General features: G+C 43.4%; 1 protein-coding gene across 1 annotated transcript in view; it reads left to right on the plus strand.

Moving 5' to 3' along the window:
• Window positions 1-17976: 17976 nt before the first annotated feature.
• LOC139572854 (TGF-beta receptor type-2-like) overlaps window positions 17977-18626 on the plus strand; it is a 75966-nt gene continuing 75316 nt past the window's right edge. Inside the window, exon 1 of the mRNA XM_071395664.1 lies at window positions 17977-18234. Within this exon, the coding sequence (XP_071251765.1) occupies window positions 18153-18234 (82 nt within the window). The 5' untranslated portion in view covers window positions 17977-18152. The remainder of the gene's footprint in view (window positions 18235-18626) is intronic.

Genomic DNA, 18626 nt, shown 5'->3' on the forward strand with positions numbered 1-18626 from the left:
ACATCTCTGAAAACCACGTGTCTGAAAACAACATCTCTGAAAACCACGTGTCTGAAAACAACATCTCTGAAAACCACGTGTCTGAAAACAACATCTCTGAAAACCACGTGTCTGAAAACAACATCTCTGAAAACCACGTCTCTGAAAACCACGTGTCTGAAAACAACATCTCTGAAAACCACGTGTCTGAAAACAACGTGTCTGAAAACCACGTGTCTGAAAACACCATCTCTGAAAACCACGTGTCTGAAAACAACGTGTCTGAAAACCACGTGTCTGAAAACAACGTGTCTGAAAACCACGTGTCTGAAAACACCATCTCTGAAAACCACGTGTCTGAAAACAACGTGTCTGAAAACCACGTGTCTGAAAACAACGTGTCTGAAAACCACATATCTGAAAAACACGTGTCTGAAAACCACGTGTCTGAAAACCACGTGTCTGAAAACACCATCTCTGAAAACCACGTCTCTGAAAACCACGTGTCTGAAAACACCATCTCTGAAAACCACGTGTCTGAAAACCACGTGTCTGAAAACCACGTGTCTGAAAACCACGTGTCTGAAAACCACTTGTCTGAAAACAACGTGTCTGAAAACCACGTGTCTGAAAACCACGTGTCTGAAAACACCATCTCTGAAAACCACGTGTCTGAAAACACCATCTCTGAAAACCACGTGTCTGAAAACCACGTGTCTGAAAACAACATCTCTGAAAACAACATCTCTGAAAACCACGTGTCTGAAAACAACGTGTCTGAAAACAACATCTCTGAAAACCACGTGTCTGAAAACCACGTGTCTGAAAACAACGTGTCTGAAAACCACGTGTCTGAAAACAACATCTCTGAAAACCACGTGTCTGAAAACCACGAGTCTGAAAACAACGTGTCTGAAAACAACATCTCTGAAATCCAAGTGTCTGAAAACACCATCTCTGAAAACCACGTGTCTGAAAACCACGTGTCTGAAAACAACGTGTCTGAAAACCACATATCTGAAAACCACGTGTCTGAAAACCACGTGTCTGAAAACACCATCTCTGAAAACAACGTGTTTGATAACAACGTGTTTGAAAACCACGTGTCTGAAAACAACGTGTCTGAAAACCACATATCTGAAAACAACGTGTTTGATAACAACGTGTCTGAAAACCACGTGTCTGAAAACAACGTGTCTGAAAACCACGTGTCTGAAAACAACATCTCTGAAAACCACGTGTCTGAAAACCACATGTCTGAAAACAACATCTCTGAAAACCACATGTCTGAAAACCACGTGTCTGAAAACCACATCTCTGAAAACCACGTGTCTGAAAACAACATCTCTGAAAACCACGTGTCTGAAAACAACATCTCTGAAAACCACGTGTCTGAAAACAACATCTCTGAAAACCACGTCTCTGAAAACCACGTGTCTGAAAACACCATCTCTGAAAACCACGTGTCTGAAAACACCATCTCTGAAAACCACGTGTCTGAAAACAACGTGTCTGAAAACCACGTGTCTGAAAACAACGTGTCTGAAAACCACGTGTCTGAAAACACCATCTCTGAAAACCACGTGTCTGAAAACAACGTGTCTGAAAACCACATATCTGAAAAACACGTGTCTGAAAACAACGTGTCTGAAAACCACGTGTCTGAAAACAACGTGTCTGAAAACCACGTGTCTGAAAACACCATCTCTGAAAACCACGTGTCTGAAAACCACATGTCTGAAAACCACGTGTCTGAAAACCACATCTCTGAAAACCACGTGTCTGAAAACAACATCTCTGAAAACCACGTGTCTGAAAACAACATCTCTGAAAACCACGTGTCTGAAAACAACATCTCTGAAAACCACGTGTCTGAAAACAACATCTCTGAAAACCACGTGTCTGAAAACAACATCTCTGAAAACCACGTCTCTGAAAACCACGTGTCTGAAAACACCATCTCTGAAAACCACGTGTCTGAAAACAACGTGTCTGAAAACCACGTGTCTGAAAACACCATCTCTGAAAACCACGTGTCTGAAAACAACGTGTCTGAAAACCACGTGTCTGAAAACAACGTGTCTGAAAACCACGTGTCTGAAAACAACGTGTCTGAAAACCACGTGTCTGAAAACAACGTGTCTGAAAACCACGTGTCTGAAAACAACGTGTCTGAAAACCACGTGTCTGAAAACCACGTGTCTGAAAACACCATCTCTGAAAACCACGTCTCTGAAAACACCATCTCTGAAAACCACGTCTCTGAAAACCACGTGTCTGAAAACACCATCTCTGAAAACCACGTGTCTGAAAACCACGTGTCTGAAAACCACGTGTCTGAAAACCACGTGTCTGAAAACAACTTGTCTGAAAACAACGTGTCTGAAAACTACGTGTCTGAAAACCACGTGTCTGAAAACACCATCTCTGAAAACCACGTGTCTGAAAACACCATCTCTGAAAACCACGTGTCTGAAAACCACGTGTCTGAAAACCACGTGTCTGAAAACACCATCTCTGAAAACCACGTGTCTGAAAACCACGTGTCTGAAAACAACATCTCTGAAAACAACATCTCTGAAAACCACGTGTCTGAAAACAACGTGTCTGAAAACAACATCTCTGAAAACCACGTGTCTGAAAACCACGTGTCTGAAAACAACGTGTCTGAAAACCACGTGTCTGAAAACAACATCTCTGAAATCCAAGTGTCTGAAAACACCATCTCTGAAAACCACGTGTCTGAAAACCACGTGTCTGAAAACAACGTGTCTGAAAACCACATATCTGAAAACCACGTGTCTGAAAACCACGTGTCTGAAAACACCATCTCTGAAAACTACGTGTCTGAACACAACGTGTTTGATAACAACGTGTTTGAAAACCACGTGTCTGAAAACAACGTGTCTGAAAACCACATGTCTGAAAACAACGTGTTTGATAACAACGTGTCTGAAAACCACGTGTCTGAAAACCACGTCTCTGAAAACCACGTGTCTGAAAACCACATCTCTGAAAACCACGTGTCTGAAAACAACATCCCTGAAAACCACGTGTCTGAAAACAACATCTCTGAAAACCACGTGTCTGAAAACAACATCTCTGAAAACCACGTCTCTGAAAACCACATGTCTGAAAACACCATCTCTGAAAACCACGTGTCTGAAAACAACGTGTCTGAAAACCACGTGTCTGAAAACACCATCTCTGAAAACCACGTGTCTGAAAACAACGTGTCTGAAAACAACGTGTTTGAAAACCACGTGTCTGAAAACAACGTGTCTGAAAACCACGTGTCTGAAAACAACATCTCTGAAAACCACGTGTCTGAAAACCACGTGTCTGAAAACAACATTGCTGAAAACAACGTGTTTGAAAACCACGTGTCTGAAAACCACATGTCTGAAAACAACATCTCTGAAAACCACATGTCTGAAAACCACGTGTCTGAAAACCACATCTCTGAAAACCACGTGTCTGAAAACAACATCTCTGAAAACCACGTGTCTGAAAACAACATCTCTGAAAACCACGTGTCTGAAAACAACATCTCTGAAAACCACGTCTCTGAAAACCACGTGTCTGAAAACACCATCTCTGAAAACCACGTGTCTGAAAACAACGTGTCTGAAAACCACGTGTCTGAAAACACCATCTCTGAAAACCACGTGTCTGAAAACAACGTGTCTGAAAACCACGTGTCTGAAAACAACGTGTCTGAAAACCACGTGTCTGAAAACACCATCTCTGAAAACCACGTGTCTGAAAACAACGTGTCTGAAAACCACGTGTCTGAAAACAACGTGTCTGAAAACCACATATCTGAAAAACACGTGTCTGAAAACCACGTGTCTGAAAACCACGTGTCTGAAAACACCATCTCTGAAAACCACGTCTCTGAAAACCACGTGTCTGAAAACACCATCTCTGAAAACCACGTGTCTGAAAACCACGTGTCTGAAAACCACGTGTCTGAAAACCACGTGTCTGAAAACAACTTGTCTGAAAACAACGTGTCTGAAAACCACGTGTCTGAAAACCACGTGTCTGAAAACAACATCTCTGAAAACAACATCTCTGAAAACCACGTGTCTGAAAACAACGTGTCTGAAAACAACATCTCTGAAAACCACGTGTCTGAAAACCACGTGTCTGAAAACACCATCTCTGAAAACCACGTGTCTGAAAACCACATGTCTGAAAACCACGTGTCTGAAAACCACATCTCTGAAAACCACGTGTCTGAAAACAACATCTCTGAAAACCACGTGTCTGAAAACAACATCTCTGAAAACCACGTGTCTGAAAACAACATCTCTGAAAACCACGTGTCTGAAAACAACGTGTCTGAAAACCACGTGTCTGAAAACACCATCTCTGAAAACCACGTGTCTGAAAACAACGTGTCTGAAAACCACGTGTCTGAAAACAACGTGTCTGAAAACCACATATCTGAAAAACACGTGTCTGAAAACCACGTGTCTGAAAACTGAAAACACCATCTCTGAAAACCACGTCTCTGAAAACCACGTGTCTGAAAACACCATCTCTGAAAACCACGTGTCTGAAAACCACGTGTCTGAAAACCACGTGTCTGAAAACCACGTGTCTGAAAACCACTTGTCTGAAAACAACGTGTCTGAAAACCACGTGTCTGAAAACCACGTGTCTGAAAACACCATCTCTGAAAACCACGTGTCTGAAAACACCATCTCTGAAAACCACGTGTCTGAAAACCACGTGTCTGAAAACAACATCTCTGAAAACAACATCTCTGAAAACCACGTGTCTGAAAACAACGTGTCTGAAAACAACATCTCTGAAAACCACGTGTCTGAAAACCACGTGTCTGAAAACAACGTGTCTGAAAACCACGTGTCTGAAAACAACATCTCTGAAAACCACGTGTCTGAAAACCACGAGTCTGAAAACAACGTGTCTGAAAACAACATCTCTGAAATCCAAGTGTCTGAAAACACCATCTCTGAAAACCACGTGTCTGAAAACCACGTGTCTGAAAACAACGTGTCTGAAAACCACATATCTGAAAACCACGTGTCTGAAAACCACGTGTCTGAAAACACCATCTCTGAAAACAACGTGTTTGATAACAACGTGTTTGAAAACCACGTGTCTGAAAACAACGTGTCTGAAAACCACATATCTGAAAACAACGTGTTTGATAACAACGTGTCTGAAAACCACGTGTCTGAAAACAACGTGTCTGAAAACCACGTGTCTGAAAACAACATCTCTGAAAACCACGTGTCTGAAAACCACATGTCTGAAAACAACATCTCTGAAAACCACATGTCTGAAAACCACGTGTCTGAAAACCACATCTCTGAAAACCACGTGTCTGAAAACAACATCTCTGAAAACCACGTGTCTGAAAACAACATCTCTGAAAACCACGTGTCTGAAAACAACATCTCTGAAAACCACGTCTCTGAAAACCACGTGTCTGAAAACACCATCTCTGAAAACCACGTGTCTGAAAACACCATCTCTGAAAACCACGTGTCTGAAAACAACGTGTCTGAAAACCACGTGTCTGAAAACAACGTGTCTGAAAACCACGTGTCTGAAAACACCATCTCTGAAAACCACGTGTCTGAAAACAACGTGTCTGAAAACCACATATCTGAAAAACACGTGTCTGAAAACAACGTGTCTGAAAACCACGTGTCTGAAAACAACGTGTCTGAAAACCACGTGTCTGAAAACACCATCTCTGAAAACCACGTGTCTGAAAACCACATGTCTGAAAACCACGTGTCTGAAAACCACATCTCTGAAAACCACGTGTCTGAAAACAACATCTCTGAAAACCACGTGTCTGAAAACAACATCTCTGAAAACCACGTGTCTGAAAACAACATCTCTGAAAACCACGTGTCTGAAAACAACATCTCTGAAAACCACGTGTCTGAAAACAACATCTCTGAAAACCACGTCTCTGAAAACCACGTGTCTGAAAACACCATCTCTGAAAACCACGTGTCTGAAAACAACGTGTCTGAAAACCACGTGTCTGAAAACACCATCTCTGAAAACCACGTGTCTGAAAACAACGTGTCTGAAAACCACGTGTCTGAAAACAACGTGTCTGAAAACCACGTGTCTGAAAACAACGTGTCTGAAAACCACGTGTCTGAAAACAACGTGTCTGAAAACCACGTGTCTGAAAACAACGTGTCTGAAAACCACGTGTCTGAAAACCACGTGTCTGAAAACACCATCTCTGAAAACCACGTCTCTGAAAACACCATCTCTGAAAACCACGTCTCTGAAAACCACGTGTCTGAAAACACCATCTCTGAAAACCACGTGTCTGAAAACCACGTGTCTGAAAACCACGTGTCTGAAAACCACGTGTCTGAAAACAACTTGTCTGAAAACAACGTGTCTGAAAACTACGTGTCTGAAAACCACGTGTCTGAAAACACCATCTCTGAAAACCACGTGTCTGAAAACACCATCTCTGAAAACCACGTGTCTGAAAACCACGTGTCTGAAAACCACGTGTCTGAAAACACCATCTCTGAAAACCACGTGTCTGAAAACCACGTGTCTGAAAACAACATCTCTGAAAACAACATCTCTGAAAACCACGTGTCTGAAAACAACGTGTCTGAAAACAACATCTCTGAAAACCACGTGTCTGAAAACCACGTGTCTGAAAACAACGTGTCTGAAAACCACGTGTCTGAAAACAACATCTCTGAAATCCAAGTGTCTGAAAACACCATCTCTGAAAACCACGTGTCTGAAAACCACGTGTCTGAAAACAACGTGTCTGAAAACCACATATCTGAAAACCACGTGTCTGAAAACCACGTGTCTGAAAACACCATCTCTGAAAACTACGTGTCTGAACACAACGTGTTTGATAACAACGTGTTTGAAAACCACGTGTCTGAAAACAACGTGTCTGAAAACCACATGTCTGAAAACAACGTGTTTGATAACAACGTGTCTGAAAACCACGTGTCTGAAAACCACGTCTCTGAAAACCACGTGTCTGAAAACCACATCTCTGAAAACCACGTGTCTGAAAACAACATCCCTGAAAACCACGTGTCTGAAAACAACATCTCTGAAAACCACGTGTCTGAAAACAACATCTCTGAAAACCACGTCTCTGAAAACCACATGTCTGAAAACACCATCTCTGAAAACCACGTGTCTGAAAACAACGTGTCTGAAAACCACGTGTCTGAAAACACCATCTCTGAAAACCACGTGTCTGAAAACAACGTGTCTGAAAACAACGTGTTTGAAAACCACGTGTCTGAAAACAACGTGTCTGAAAACCACGTGTCTGAAAACAACATCTCTGAAAACCACGTGTCTGAAAACCACGTGTCTGAAAACAACATTGCTGAAAACAACGTGTTTGAAAACCACGTGTCTGAAAACCACATGTCTGAAAACAACATCTCTGAAAACCACATGTCTGAAAACCACGTGTCTGAAAACCACATCTCTGAAAACCACGTGTCTGAAAACAACATCTCTGAAAACCACGTGTCTGAAAACAACATCTCTGAAAACCACGTGTCTGAAAACAACATCTCTGAAAACCACGTCTCTGAAAACCACGTGTCTGAAAACACCATCTCTGAAAACCACGTGTCTGAAAACAACGTGTCTGAAAACCACGTGTCTGAAAACACCATCTCTGAAAACCACGTGTCTGAAAACAACGTGTCTGAAAACCACGTGTCTGAAAACAACGTGTCTGAAAACCACGTGTCTGAAAACACCATCTCTGAAAACCACGTGTCTGAAAACAACGTGTCTGAAAACCACGTGTCTGAAAACAACGTGTCTGAAAACCACATATCTGAAAAACACGTGTCTGAAAACCACGTGTCTGAAAACCACGTGTCTGAAAACACCATCTCTGAAAACCACGTCTCTGAAAACCACGTGTCTGAAAACACCATCTCTGAAAACCACGTGTCTGAAAACCACGTGTCTGAAAACCACGTGTCTGAAAACCACGTGTCTGAAAACAACTTGTCTGAAAACAACGTGTCTGAAAACCACGTGTCTGAAAACCACGTGTCTGAAAACAACATCTCTGAAAACAACATCTCTGAAAACCACGTGTCTGAAAACAACGTGTCTGAAAACAACATCTCTGAAAACCACGTGTCTGAAAACCACGTGTCTGAAAACACCATCTCTGAAAACCACGTGTCTGAAAACCACATGTCTGAAAACCACGTGTCTGAAAACCACATCTCTGAAAACCACGTGTCTGAAAACAACATCTCTGAAAACCACGTGTCTGAAAACAACATCTCTGAAAACCACGTGTCTGAAAACAACATCTCTGAAAACCACGTGTCTGAAAACAACATCTCTGAAAACCACGTGTCTGAAAACAACATCTCTGAAAACCACGTATCTGAAAACCACGTGTCTGAAAACACCATCTCTGAAAACCACGTGTCTGAAAACAACGTGTCTGAAAACCACGTGTCTGAAAACACCATCTCTGAAAACCACGTGTCTGAAAACAACGTGTCTGAAAACCACGTGTCTGAAAACAACGTGTCTGAAAACCACGTGTCTGAAAACACCATCTCTGAAAACCACGTGTCTGAAAACAACGTGTCTGAAAACCACGTGTCTGAAAACAACGTGTCTGAAAACCACATATCTGAAAAACACGTGTCTGAAAACCACGTGTCTGAAAACCACGTGTCTGAAAACACCATCTCTGAAAACCACGTCTCTGAAAACCACGTGTCTGAAAACACCATCTCTGAAAACCACGTGTCTGAAAACCACGTGTCTGAAAACCACGTGTCTGAAAACCACGTGTCTGAAAACCACTTGTCTGAAAACAACGTGTCTGAAAACCACGTGTCTGAAAACCACGTGTCTGAAAACACCATCTCTGAAAACCACGTGTCTGAAAACACCATCTCTGAAAACCACGTGTCTGAAAACCACGTGTCTGAAAACCACGTGTCTGAAAACCACGTGTCTGAAAACACCATCTCTGAAAACCACGTGTCTGAAAACCACGTGTCTGAAAACAACATCTCTGAAAACAACATCTCTGAAAACCACGTGTCTGAAAACAACGTGTCTGAAAACAACATCTCTGAAAACCACGTGTCTGAAAACCACGTGTCTGAAAACAACGTGTCTGAAAACCACGTGTCTGAAAACAACATCTCTGAAAACCACGTGTCTGAAAACCACGTGTCTGAAAACAACGTGTCTGAAAACAACATCTCTGAAATCCAAGTGTCTGAAAACACCATCTCTGAAAACCACGTGTCTGAAAACCACGTGTCTGAAAACAACGTGTCTGAAAACCACATATCTGAAAACCACGTGTCTGAAAACCACGTGTCTGAAAACACCATCTCTGAAAACCACGTGTCTGAACACAACGTGTTTGATAACAACGTGTTTGAAAACCACGTGTCTGAAAACAACGTGTCTGAAAACCACATATCTGAAAACAACGTGTTTGATAACAACGTGTCTGAAAACCACGTGTCTGAAAACCACGTCTCTGAAAACCACGTGTCTGAAAACCACATCTCTGAAAACCACGTGTCTGAAAACAACATCCCTGAAAACCACGTGTCTGAAAACAACATCTCTGAAAACCACGTGTCTGAAAACAACATCTCTGAAAACCACGTCTCTGAAAACCACATGTCTGAAAACACCATCTCTGAAAACCACGTGTCTGAAAACAACGTGTCTGAAAACCACGTGTCTGAAAACACCATCTCTGAAAACCACGTGTCTGAAAACAACGTGTCTGAAAACAACGTGTTTGAAAACCACGTGTCTGAAAACCACGTGTCTGAAAACCACGTGTCTGAAAACAACATCTCTGAAAACCACGTGTCTGAAAACCACGTGTCTGAAAACAACATCTCTGAAAACCACGTCTCTGAAAACCACGTGTCTGAAAACACCATCTCTGAAAACCACGTGTCTGAAAACAACGTGTCTGAAAACCACGTGTCTGAAAACAACGTGTCTGAAAACCACATATCTGAAAAACACGTGTCTGAAAACCACGTGTCTGAAAACCACGTGTCTGAAAACACCATCTCTGAAAACCACGTCTCTGAAAACCACGTGTCTGAAAACACCATCTCTGAAAACCACGTGTCTGAAAACCACGTGTCTGAAAACAACTTGTCTGAAAACAACGTGTCTGAAAACCACGTGTCTGAAAACCACGTGTCTGAAAACAACTTGTCTGAAAACAACGTGTCTGAAAACCACGTGTCTGAAAACCACGTGTCTGAAAACAACATCTCTGAAAACAACATCTCTGAAAACCACGTGTCTGAAAACAACGTGTCTGAAAACAACATCTCTGAAAACCACGTGTCTGAAAACCACGTGTCTGAAAACAACGTGTCTGAAAACCACGTGTCTGAAAACAACATCTCTGAAAACCACGTGTCTGAAAACCACGTGTCTGAAAACACCATCTCTGAAAACCACGTGTCTGAACACAACGTGTTTGATAACAACGTGTCTGAAAACAACGTGTCTGAAAACCACATATCTGAAAACAACGTGTTTGATAACAACGTGTCTGAAAACCACGAGTCTGAAAACCACGTGTCTGAAAACCACGTGTCTGAAAACAACGTGTCTGAAAACCACGAGTCTGAAAACCACGTGTCTGAAAACCACGTGTCTGAAAACCACGTGTCTGAAAACCATCTGTCTGAAAACCACATCTGAAAACCACATTTCCTAAAACCACGTGTCTATAATTGGGAACATTTCACGTGAATTATTATTAATTTTTTTCACATGTTTTTTTTTTATAAGGGCAAACTCTCTAATTCTGAAAAACCTGTTTGATTAGACTAAAGTCAGTGGTCTTCACAAGAAGACAGTCTTTGATGTGAATTCACAGGAAGACACACATACGGTGCATTTGGAAAGTATTCAGACCCCTTCCCTTTTTCCACATTTTGTTACTTTACAGCCTTATTCTAAAATGGAATAAAATAACAAAAAATTCCCTCAACTATCTACACACAACACTCCATAATGACATCACAATACCCCATAATGACGTCGCAATACCCCATAATGACATCACAATACTCCACAAAGACAAAGCGAAAACAGGTTTTTAGACATTTTTGCACATTTATTACAAATAAAAAACAGAAATACCTCATTTACATAAGTATTCAGACTCTTTGCTATGAGACTCGACATTGAGGTCAGGTGCATCCTGTTTCCATTGATCATCCTTGAGATGTTTCTACAACTTGATTGGAGTCCACCTATGGTAAACTCAATTGATTGGACATGATTTGGAAAGGCACACACCTGTCTATATAAGGTCCCACAGTTGACTGTGCATGTCAGAGCAAAAACCAAGCCATGAGGTCGAAGGAATTGTCCGTAGAGCTCCGAGACAGGATTGTGTCGAGGCACAGATCTGGGGAAGGTCACCAAAAATATTCTGCAGCATTCAAGTTCCTCACGATCACAGTGTCCACCATCATTCATAAATGGAAGAAGTTTGGAACCACCAAGACTCTTCCTAGAGCTGGCCGCCCGTCCAAACTGAGCAATCGGGGTATAAGAGCCTTGGTCAGGGAGGTGACCAAGAACCCGATGGTCACTCTGACAGAGCTCCAGAGTTCCTCTGTGGAGATGGGAGAACCTTCCAGAAGGACAACCATCTCTGCAGCACTCCACCAATCAAGGCCTTTATGGTAGAGTGGCCAGACAGAAGTAACTCCTCAGTAAAAGAAAGGCACCCAAAGGACTCCCAGGCCATGATAAATAAGATTCTCTGGTCTGATGAAACCAAGATTGAACTCTTTGGCCTGAATGCCAAGCATCACGTCTGGAGGAAACCTGGCACCATCCCTACGGTGAAGCATGGTGGGGGCAGCATCATGCTGTGGGGATCTTTTTCAGTGGCAGTAACTGGGAGACTAGTTAGGATCAAGGGAAATATGAACGGAGCAATGTACAGAGAGATCCTTGATGAAAACCTGCTCCAGAGCGCTCACGACCTCAGACTGGGGCAAAGGTTCACCTTCCAACAGGACAACAACGACTCTAAGCACACAGCCAAGATAACGCAGAATTGGCTTCGGAACAAGTCTCTGAAAGTCCTTGAGTGGCCCAGCCAGAGCCCGGACTTGAACCCCATAGAACATTTCTGGAGAGACCTGAAAATAGCTGTGCAGCGATGCTCCCAATCCAACCTGACAGAACTTGAGAGGATCTGCAGAGAAGAATGGGAGAAACTCCCCAAATACAGGTGTGCCAAGTTTGTAGCGTCATACCCAAGAAGACTTGAGTCTGTAATCGCTGCCAAAGGTGCTTCAACAAAGTACTGAGTAAAGGATCTGAATACTTATGTAAATGTGATATTTCAGTTTTTTATTTGTAAGACATTTGCAAAAAAATAAAGTTATGTTTTTTGCTTTATCATTATGGGTTATTGTGTGTAGATTGATGAGGGAAAAATCTATGTAATACATTTTAGAGAAAGGGTCTGAATACTGTGTGTGTGTGTGTGTGTGTGTGTGTGTGTGTGTGTGTGTGTGTGTGTGTGTGTGTGTGTGTGTGTGTGTGTGTGTGTGTGTGTGTGTGTGTGTGTGTGTGTGTGTGTGTGTGTGTGTGTGTGTGTGTGTGTGTGTGTGTGTGTGTGTGTGTGTGTGTGTGCGCGTGTGCGTGCGTGCGTGCGTGCGTGCGTGCGTGTGTGTGTGTGTGTGTGTGTGTTGGTATCGCTGAGTAAATAACTGGAAGCTTTCTTGAAAGCTCTTTTGGCTTCCAGTACAGACACACACACACACAGACACACACACACACACACACACACACACACACACACACACACACACACACACACACACACACACACACACACACACACACACACACACACACACACACACACACACACACACACACACAGACACACACACACACACACACACACGCTCACCAGGATGTTGATACCAGAAATGTTTCATCACCATCGTACTTGCACAGAGCTCATCCATCATTCAGTGTCATTTTGCAAACTATTATCATAAGCTAACGTAGAGAAGTTGACAGTAAAACGGTCCATTTGAGTATTGAACATCCCGTAACAATACTGATGGGCCCAGTTCACTGGTATTGAACATCCCGTAACAATACTGATGGGCCCAGTTCACTGGTATTGAACATCCCGTAACAATACTGATGGGCCCAGTTCACTGGTATTGAACATCCCTTAACAACACTGATGGGCCCAGTTCACTGGTATTGAACATCCCGTAACAATACTGATGGGCCCAGTTCACTAGGTATTGAACATCCCGTAACAATACTGATGGGCCCAGTTCACTGGTATTGAACATCCCGTAACAATACTGATGGGCCCAGTTCACTGGTATTGAACATCCCGTAACAATACTGATGGGCCCAGTTCACTGGTATTGAACATCCCGTAACAATACTGATGGGCCCAGTTCACTGGTATTGAACATCCCGTAACAATACTGATGGGCCCAGTTCACTGGTATTGAACATCCCTTAACAACACTGATGGGCCCAGTTCACTGGTATTGAACATCCCGTAACAATACTGATGGGCCCAGTTCACTGGTATTGAACATCCCGTAACAATACTGATGGGCCCAGTTCACTGGTATTGAACATCCCGTAACAATACTGATGGGCCCAGTTCACTGGTATTGAACATCCCGTAACAATACTGATGGGCCCAGTTCACTGGTATTGAACATCCCTTAACAACACTGATGGGCCCAGTTCACTGGTATTGAACATCCCGTAACAATACTGATGGGCCCAGTTCACTGGTATTGAACATCCCGTACCAATACCCAGTTCACTGGTATTGAACATCCTGTAACAACACTGATGGGCCCAGTTCACTGGTATTGTCTAAACGGTACATTGGTCAGAGTGGGGGGGGGGGGGGGGAGATAATACATAACACATTATGAAGTGATGTCAAGTACATTTGACTGTAACTGTCTCTTACAACACACTTCCTAGTCTCCTACTGTACTCGCGCCTCATCCAATCTTTCCGTTGGTTGTCTGTGACATATCTGGAGATAGAATTGTCGGAGATACAGTGGGGATGGGCAGTGTGGTAGATATGATGGTAGGAGACATAGTGGGGATGGGCAGTGTGGTAGATATGATGGTAGGAGACATAGTGGGGATGGGCAGTGTGGTAGATATGATGGTAGGAGACATAGTGGGGATGGGCAGTGTGGTAGATATGATGGTAGGAGACATAGTGGGGATGGGCAGTGTGGTAGATATGATGGTAGGAGACATAGTGGGGATGGGCAGTGTGGTAGATATGATGGTAGGAGACATAGTGGGGATGGGCAGTGTGGTAGATATGATGGTAGGAGACATAGTGGGGATGGGCAGTGTGGTAGATATGATGGTAGGAGACATAGTGGGGATGGGCAGTGTGGTAGATATGATGGTAGGAGACATAGTGGGGATGGGCAGTGTGGTAGATATGATGGTAGGAGACATAGTGGGGATGGGCAGTGTGGTAGATATGATGGTAGGAGACATAGTGGGGATGGGCAGTGTGGTAGATATGATGGTAGGAGACATAGTGGGGATGGGCAGTGTGGTAGATATGATGGTAGGAGACATAGTGGGGATGGGCAGTGTGGTAGATATGATGGTAGGATATATAGTGGAGGTGGCCAGTATGGTAGATATGATGGTAGGAGATATAGTGGGGATGGGCAGTGTGGTAGATATGATGGTAGGAGACATAGTGGGGATGGGCAGTGTGGTAGATATGATGGTAGGAGACATAGTGGGGATGGGCAGTGTGGTAGATATGATGGTAGGAGACATAGTGGGGATGGGCAGTGTGGTAGATATGATGGTAGGAGATATAGTGGGGATGGGCAGTATGGTAGATATGATGGTAGGAGACATAGTGGGGATGGGCAGTGTGGTAGATATGATGGTAGGAGACATAGTGGGGATGGGCAGTGTGGTAGATATGATGGTAGGAGACATAGTGGGGATGGGCAGTGTGGTAGATATGATGGTAGGAGACATAGTGGGGATGGGCAGTGTGGTAGATATGATGGTAGGAGACATAGTGGGGATGGGCAGTGTGGTAGATATGATGGTAGGAGACATAGTGGGGATGGGCAGTGTGGTAGATATGATGGTAGGAGATATAGTGGGGATGGGCAGTATGGTAGATATGATGGTAGGAGATATAGTGGGATGGCCAGTGTGGCAGATATGATGGTAGGAGATACAGTGGAGGTGGCCAGTATGGTAGATATGATGGTAGGAGATACAGTGGAGATGGGCAGTGTGGTAGATATGATGGTAGGAGATACAGTGTAGGTGGCCAGTATGGTAGATGTGATGGTAGGAGATACAGTGTAGGTGGCCAGTATGGTAGATATGATGGTAGGAGATACAGTGGAGATGGGCAGTGTGGTAGATATGATGGTAGGAGATACAGTGTAGGTGGCCAGTATGGTAGATATGATGGTAGGAGATACAGTGGAGATGGGCAGTGTGGTAGATATGAATGGTAGGAGATACAGTGTAGGTGGCCAGTATGGTAGATATGATGGTAGGAGATACAGTGGAGGTGGCCAGTATGGTAGATATGATGGTAGGAGATACAGTGGAGATGGGCAGTGTGGTAGATATGATGGTAGGAGATACAGTGTAGGTGGCCAGTATGGTAGATGTGATGGTAGGAGATACAGTGTAGGTGGCCAGTATGGTAGATATGATGGTAGGAGATACAGTGGAGATGGGCAGTGTGGTAGATATGATGGTAGGAGATACAGTGTAGGTGGCCAGAATGGTAGATATGATGGTAGGAGATACAGTGGAGATGGGCAGTGTGGTAGATATGATGGTAGGAGATACAGTGTAGGTGGCCAGTATGGTAGATATGATGGTAGGAGATACAGTGGAGGTGGCCAGTATGGTAGATATGATGGTAGGAGATACAGTGGAGATGGGCAGTGTGGTAGATATGAATGGTAGGAGATACAGTGTAGGTGGCCAGTATGGTAGATATGATGGTAGGAGATACAGTGGAGGTGGCCAGTATGGTAGATATGATGGTAGGAGATACAGTGGAGATGGGCAGTGTGGTAGATATGATGGTAGGAGATACAGTGTAGGTGGCCAGTATGGTAGATGTGATGGTAGGAGATACAGTGTAGGTGGCCAGTATGGTAGATATGATGGTAGGAGATACAGTGGAGATGGGCAGTGTGGTAGATATGATGGTAGGAGATACAGTGTAGGTGGCCAGAATGGTAGATATGATGGTAGGAGATACAGTGGAGATGGGCAGTGTGGTAGATATGATGGTAGGAGATACAGTGTAGGTGGCCAGTATGGTAGATATGATGGTAGGAGATACAGTGGAGGTGGCCAGTATGGTAGATATGATGGTAGGAGATACAGTGGAGATGGGCAGTGTGGTAGATATGATGGTAGGAGATACAGTGTAGGTGGCCAGTATGGTAGATATGATGGTAGGAGATACAGTGGAGGTGGCCAGTATGGTAGATATGATGGTAGGAGATACAGTGGAGATGGGTAGTGTGGTAGATATGATGGTAGGAGATACAGTGTAGGTGGCCAGTGTGGTAGATATGATGGTAGGAGATACAGTGTAGGTGGCCAGTGTGGTAGATATGATGGTAGGAGGTAGCTCGGCATGGCTTCTTCCAAAACTTTTCAAAGGAGAGCATGTTCAGACCTGTCTTTGAAGAAGTGGTAGTCTCTCTCTCTCTCGCTCTCTCTGTCTCTCTGTCTGTCTGTCTGTCTGTCTGTCTGTCTGTCTGTCTGTCTGTCTGTCTGTCTGTCTGTCTGTCTGTCTGTCTGTCTGTCTGTCTGTCTGTCTGTCTGTCTGTCTGTCTGTCTGTCTGTTCTGTCTGTCTGTCTGTCTGTCTGTCTCTCTGTCTGTCTCTCTGTCTGTTCTGTCTGTCTGTCTGTCTGTCTGTCTGTCTGTCTGTCTGTCTGTCTGTCTGTCTGTCTGTCTGTCTGTCTGTCTGTCTGTCTGTCTGTCTGTCTGTCTGTCTGTCTGTCTGTCTGTCTGTCTGTCTGTCTGTCTGTCTGTCTGTCTGTCTGTCTGTCTGTCTGTCTGTCTGTCTCTCTCTCTCTCTGTCTGCTCCCTCTTGCGTAATCTCACTCTCTCACCAACAACTGGACAGAAATAATGGCACTATGTCTCTGCACTGATTTTAGACATACCATACTTGCTCTCTCTCTTTCTCTCTCTCCCTTGCTCTCTCTCTCTTGCTCTCTCTCTTTCTCTCTCTCCCTCTCTTCCTGACTCTCTTTCAGACTCTCTCTTCCTGACTCTCTCTTCCTAACTCTCTCTTCCTGACTCTCTCTTCCTGACTCTCTCTTTCTGACTCTCTCTTCCTGACTCTCTCTCTTCCTGACTCTCTCTTCTCACTCTCTCCTCAAATAAAAAGTGATATCAAAGTACTGCCAGATAATCATTACAATGTAATTATCAGCCATTGATACAGTATAATAACATTATTATAGGTAGTAGTGTAGTAGGATAATGTATCAAACACGTTTAATCTAAAACGTTGTATCATAAATAATGTTGTTATGTTATGGCAGATCATCTCTCGCCCCGTGTTTGTTTACTCAAACATAATCCTATTATCAGTTTGCGTAGGCCCGCTCTCAATGTTAGGCGCATAATTACAGGTTTGAGTAAAACTCCGCTGTGCGAGGGAGGGAGAGAGAGAGAGACAGAGAGAGAGAGACAGAGAGAGAGAGAGAGAGAGAGAGAGAGAGAGAGAGAGAGAGAGAGAGAGACAGAGAGAGAGAGAGAGAGAGAGGAAAAAGTCCTGCCTCTGAAAAGATTTCCTGTTTCGCGACAGAGAACCCACGTCCGTGCTCTGACTCGACGTAGTGTGCCCTCTGCGTCCACAGAGAGATTCTTCAGCAGTGAGTGTACAGCAGCGCTGGAGAACGGTGTTGGGTGAAGACAGTCTGCCTCTCGTAAAAGCGCGGCTCAAACTTTTCAACGCTGCGTTCTTGACTTCCACAAAGCTTTCTCTTTTATTAAACTTTGTATAGAAGCGGGAACCATTTTAATGAACAACTGTGGTAAATATATTTACTGTCATGGAGCGACGTGGATTTTCCTTACTTTGCTGGGGCACGATACCTTTCCTGTTTATATCCGTTCTGGAACCGAGCAGAGTCGGTGAGTTAAAGTTAAAGTTCATCCTCTTGAACACTTTTACGAGTTGCGCAGTGACGTGAACAACTGTCATTTACCGTGAAAACGAATTCGGTAAATACATTTTGTTGTTGTCATGACTAGCTTAATGTTTGTCATTTAAAATAAGTATAACTTGTAAAAACTCTGTATAAGATATTGGTATATGCGCTACACGCAGGTGACACTTCCACAAAACATTGCATAGTTCAAGTTCCAGGATTTGAGGATAATATCATTAGATAATATCATTAGAATATAATAATAATAATATAATATCATTAGAAAAATAAATACGATATTTATGTATACTAGGCTATAACCGATGTAAATGACGTTTATCCTCCCATCTGTCTGTCTGTTTACCGTGTATGTGA

The sequence above is a fragment of the Salvelinus alpinus genome, chromosome 4 (genome assembly GCF_045679555.1).
Source record: "Salvelinus alpinus chromosome 4, SLU_Salpinus.1, whole genome shotgun sequence".
NCBI classification, from domain to species: domain Eukaryota; kingdom Metazoa; phylum Chordata; class Actinopteri; order Salmoniformes; family Salmonidae; genus Salvelinus; species Salvelinus alpinus.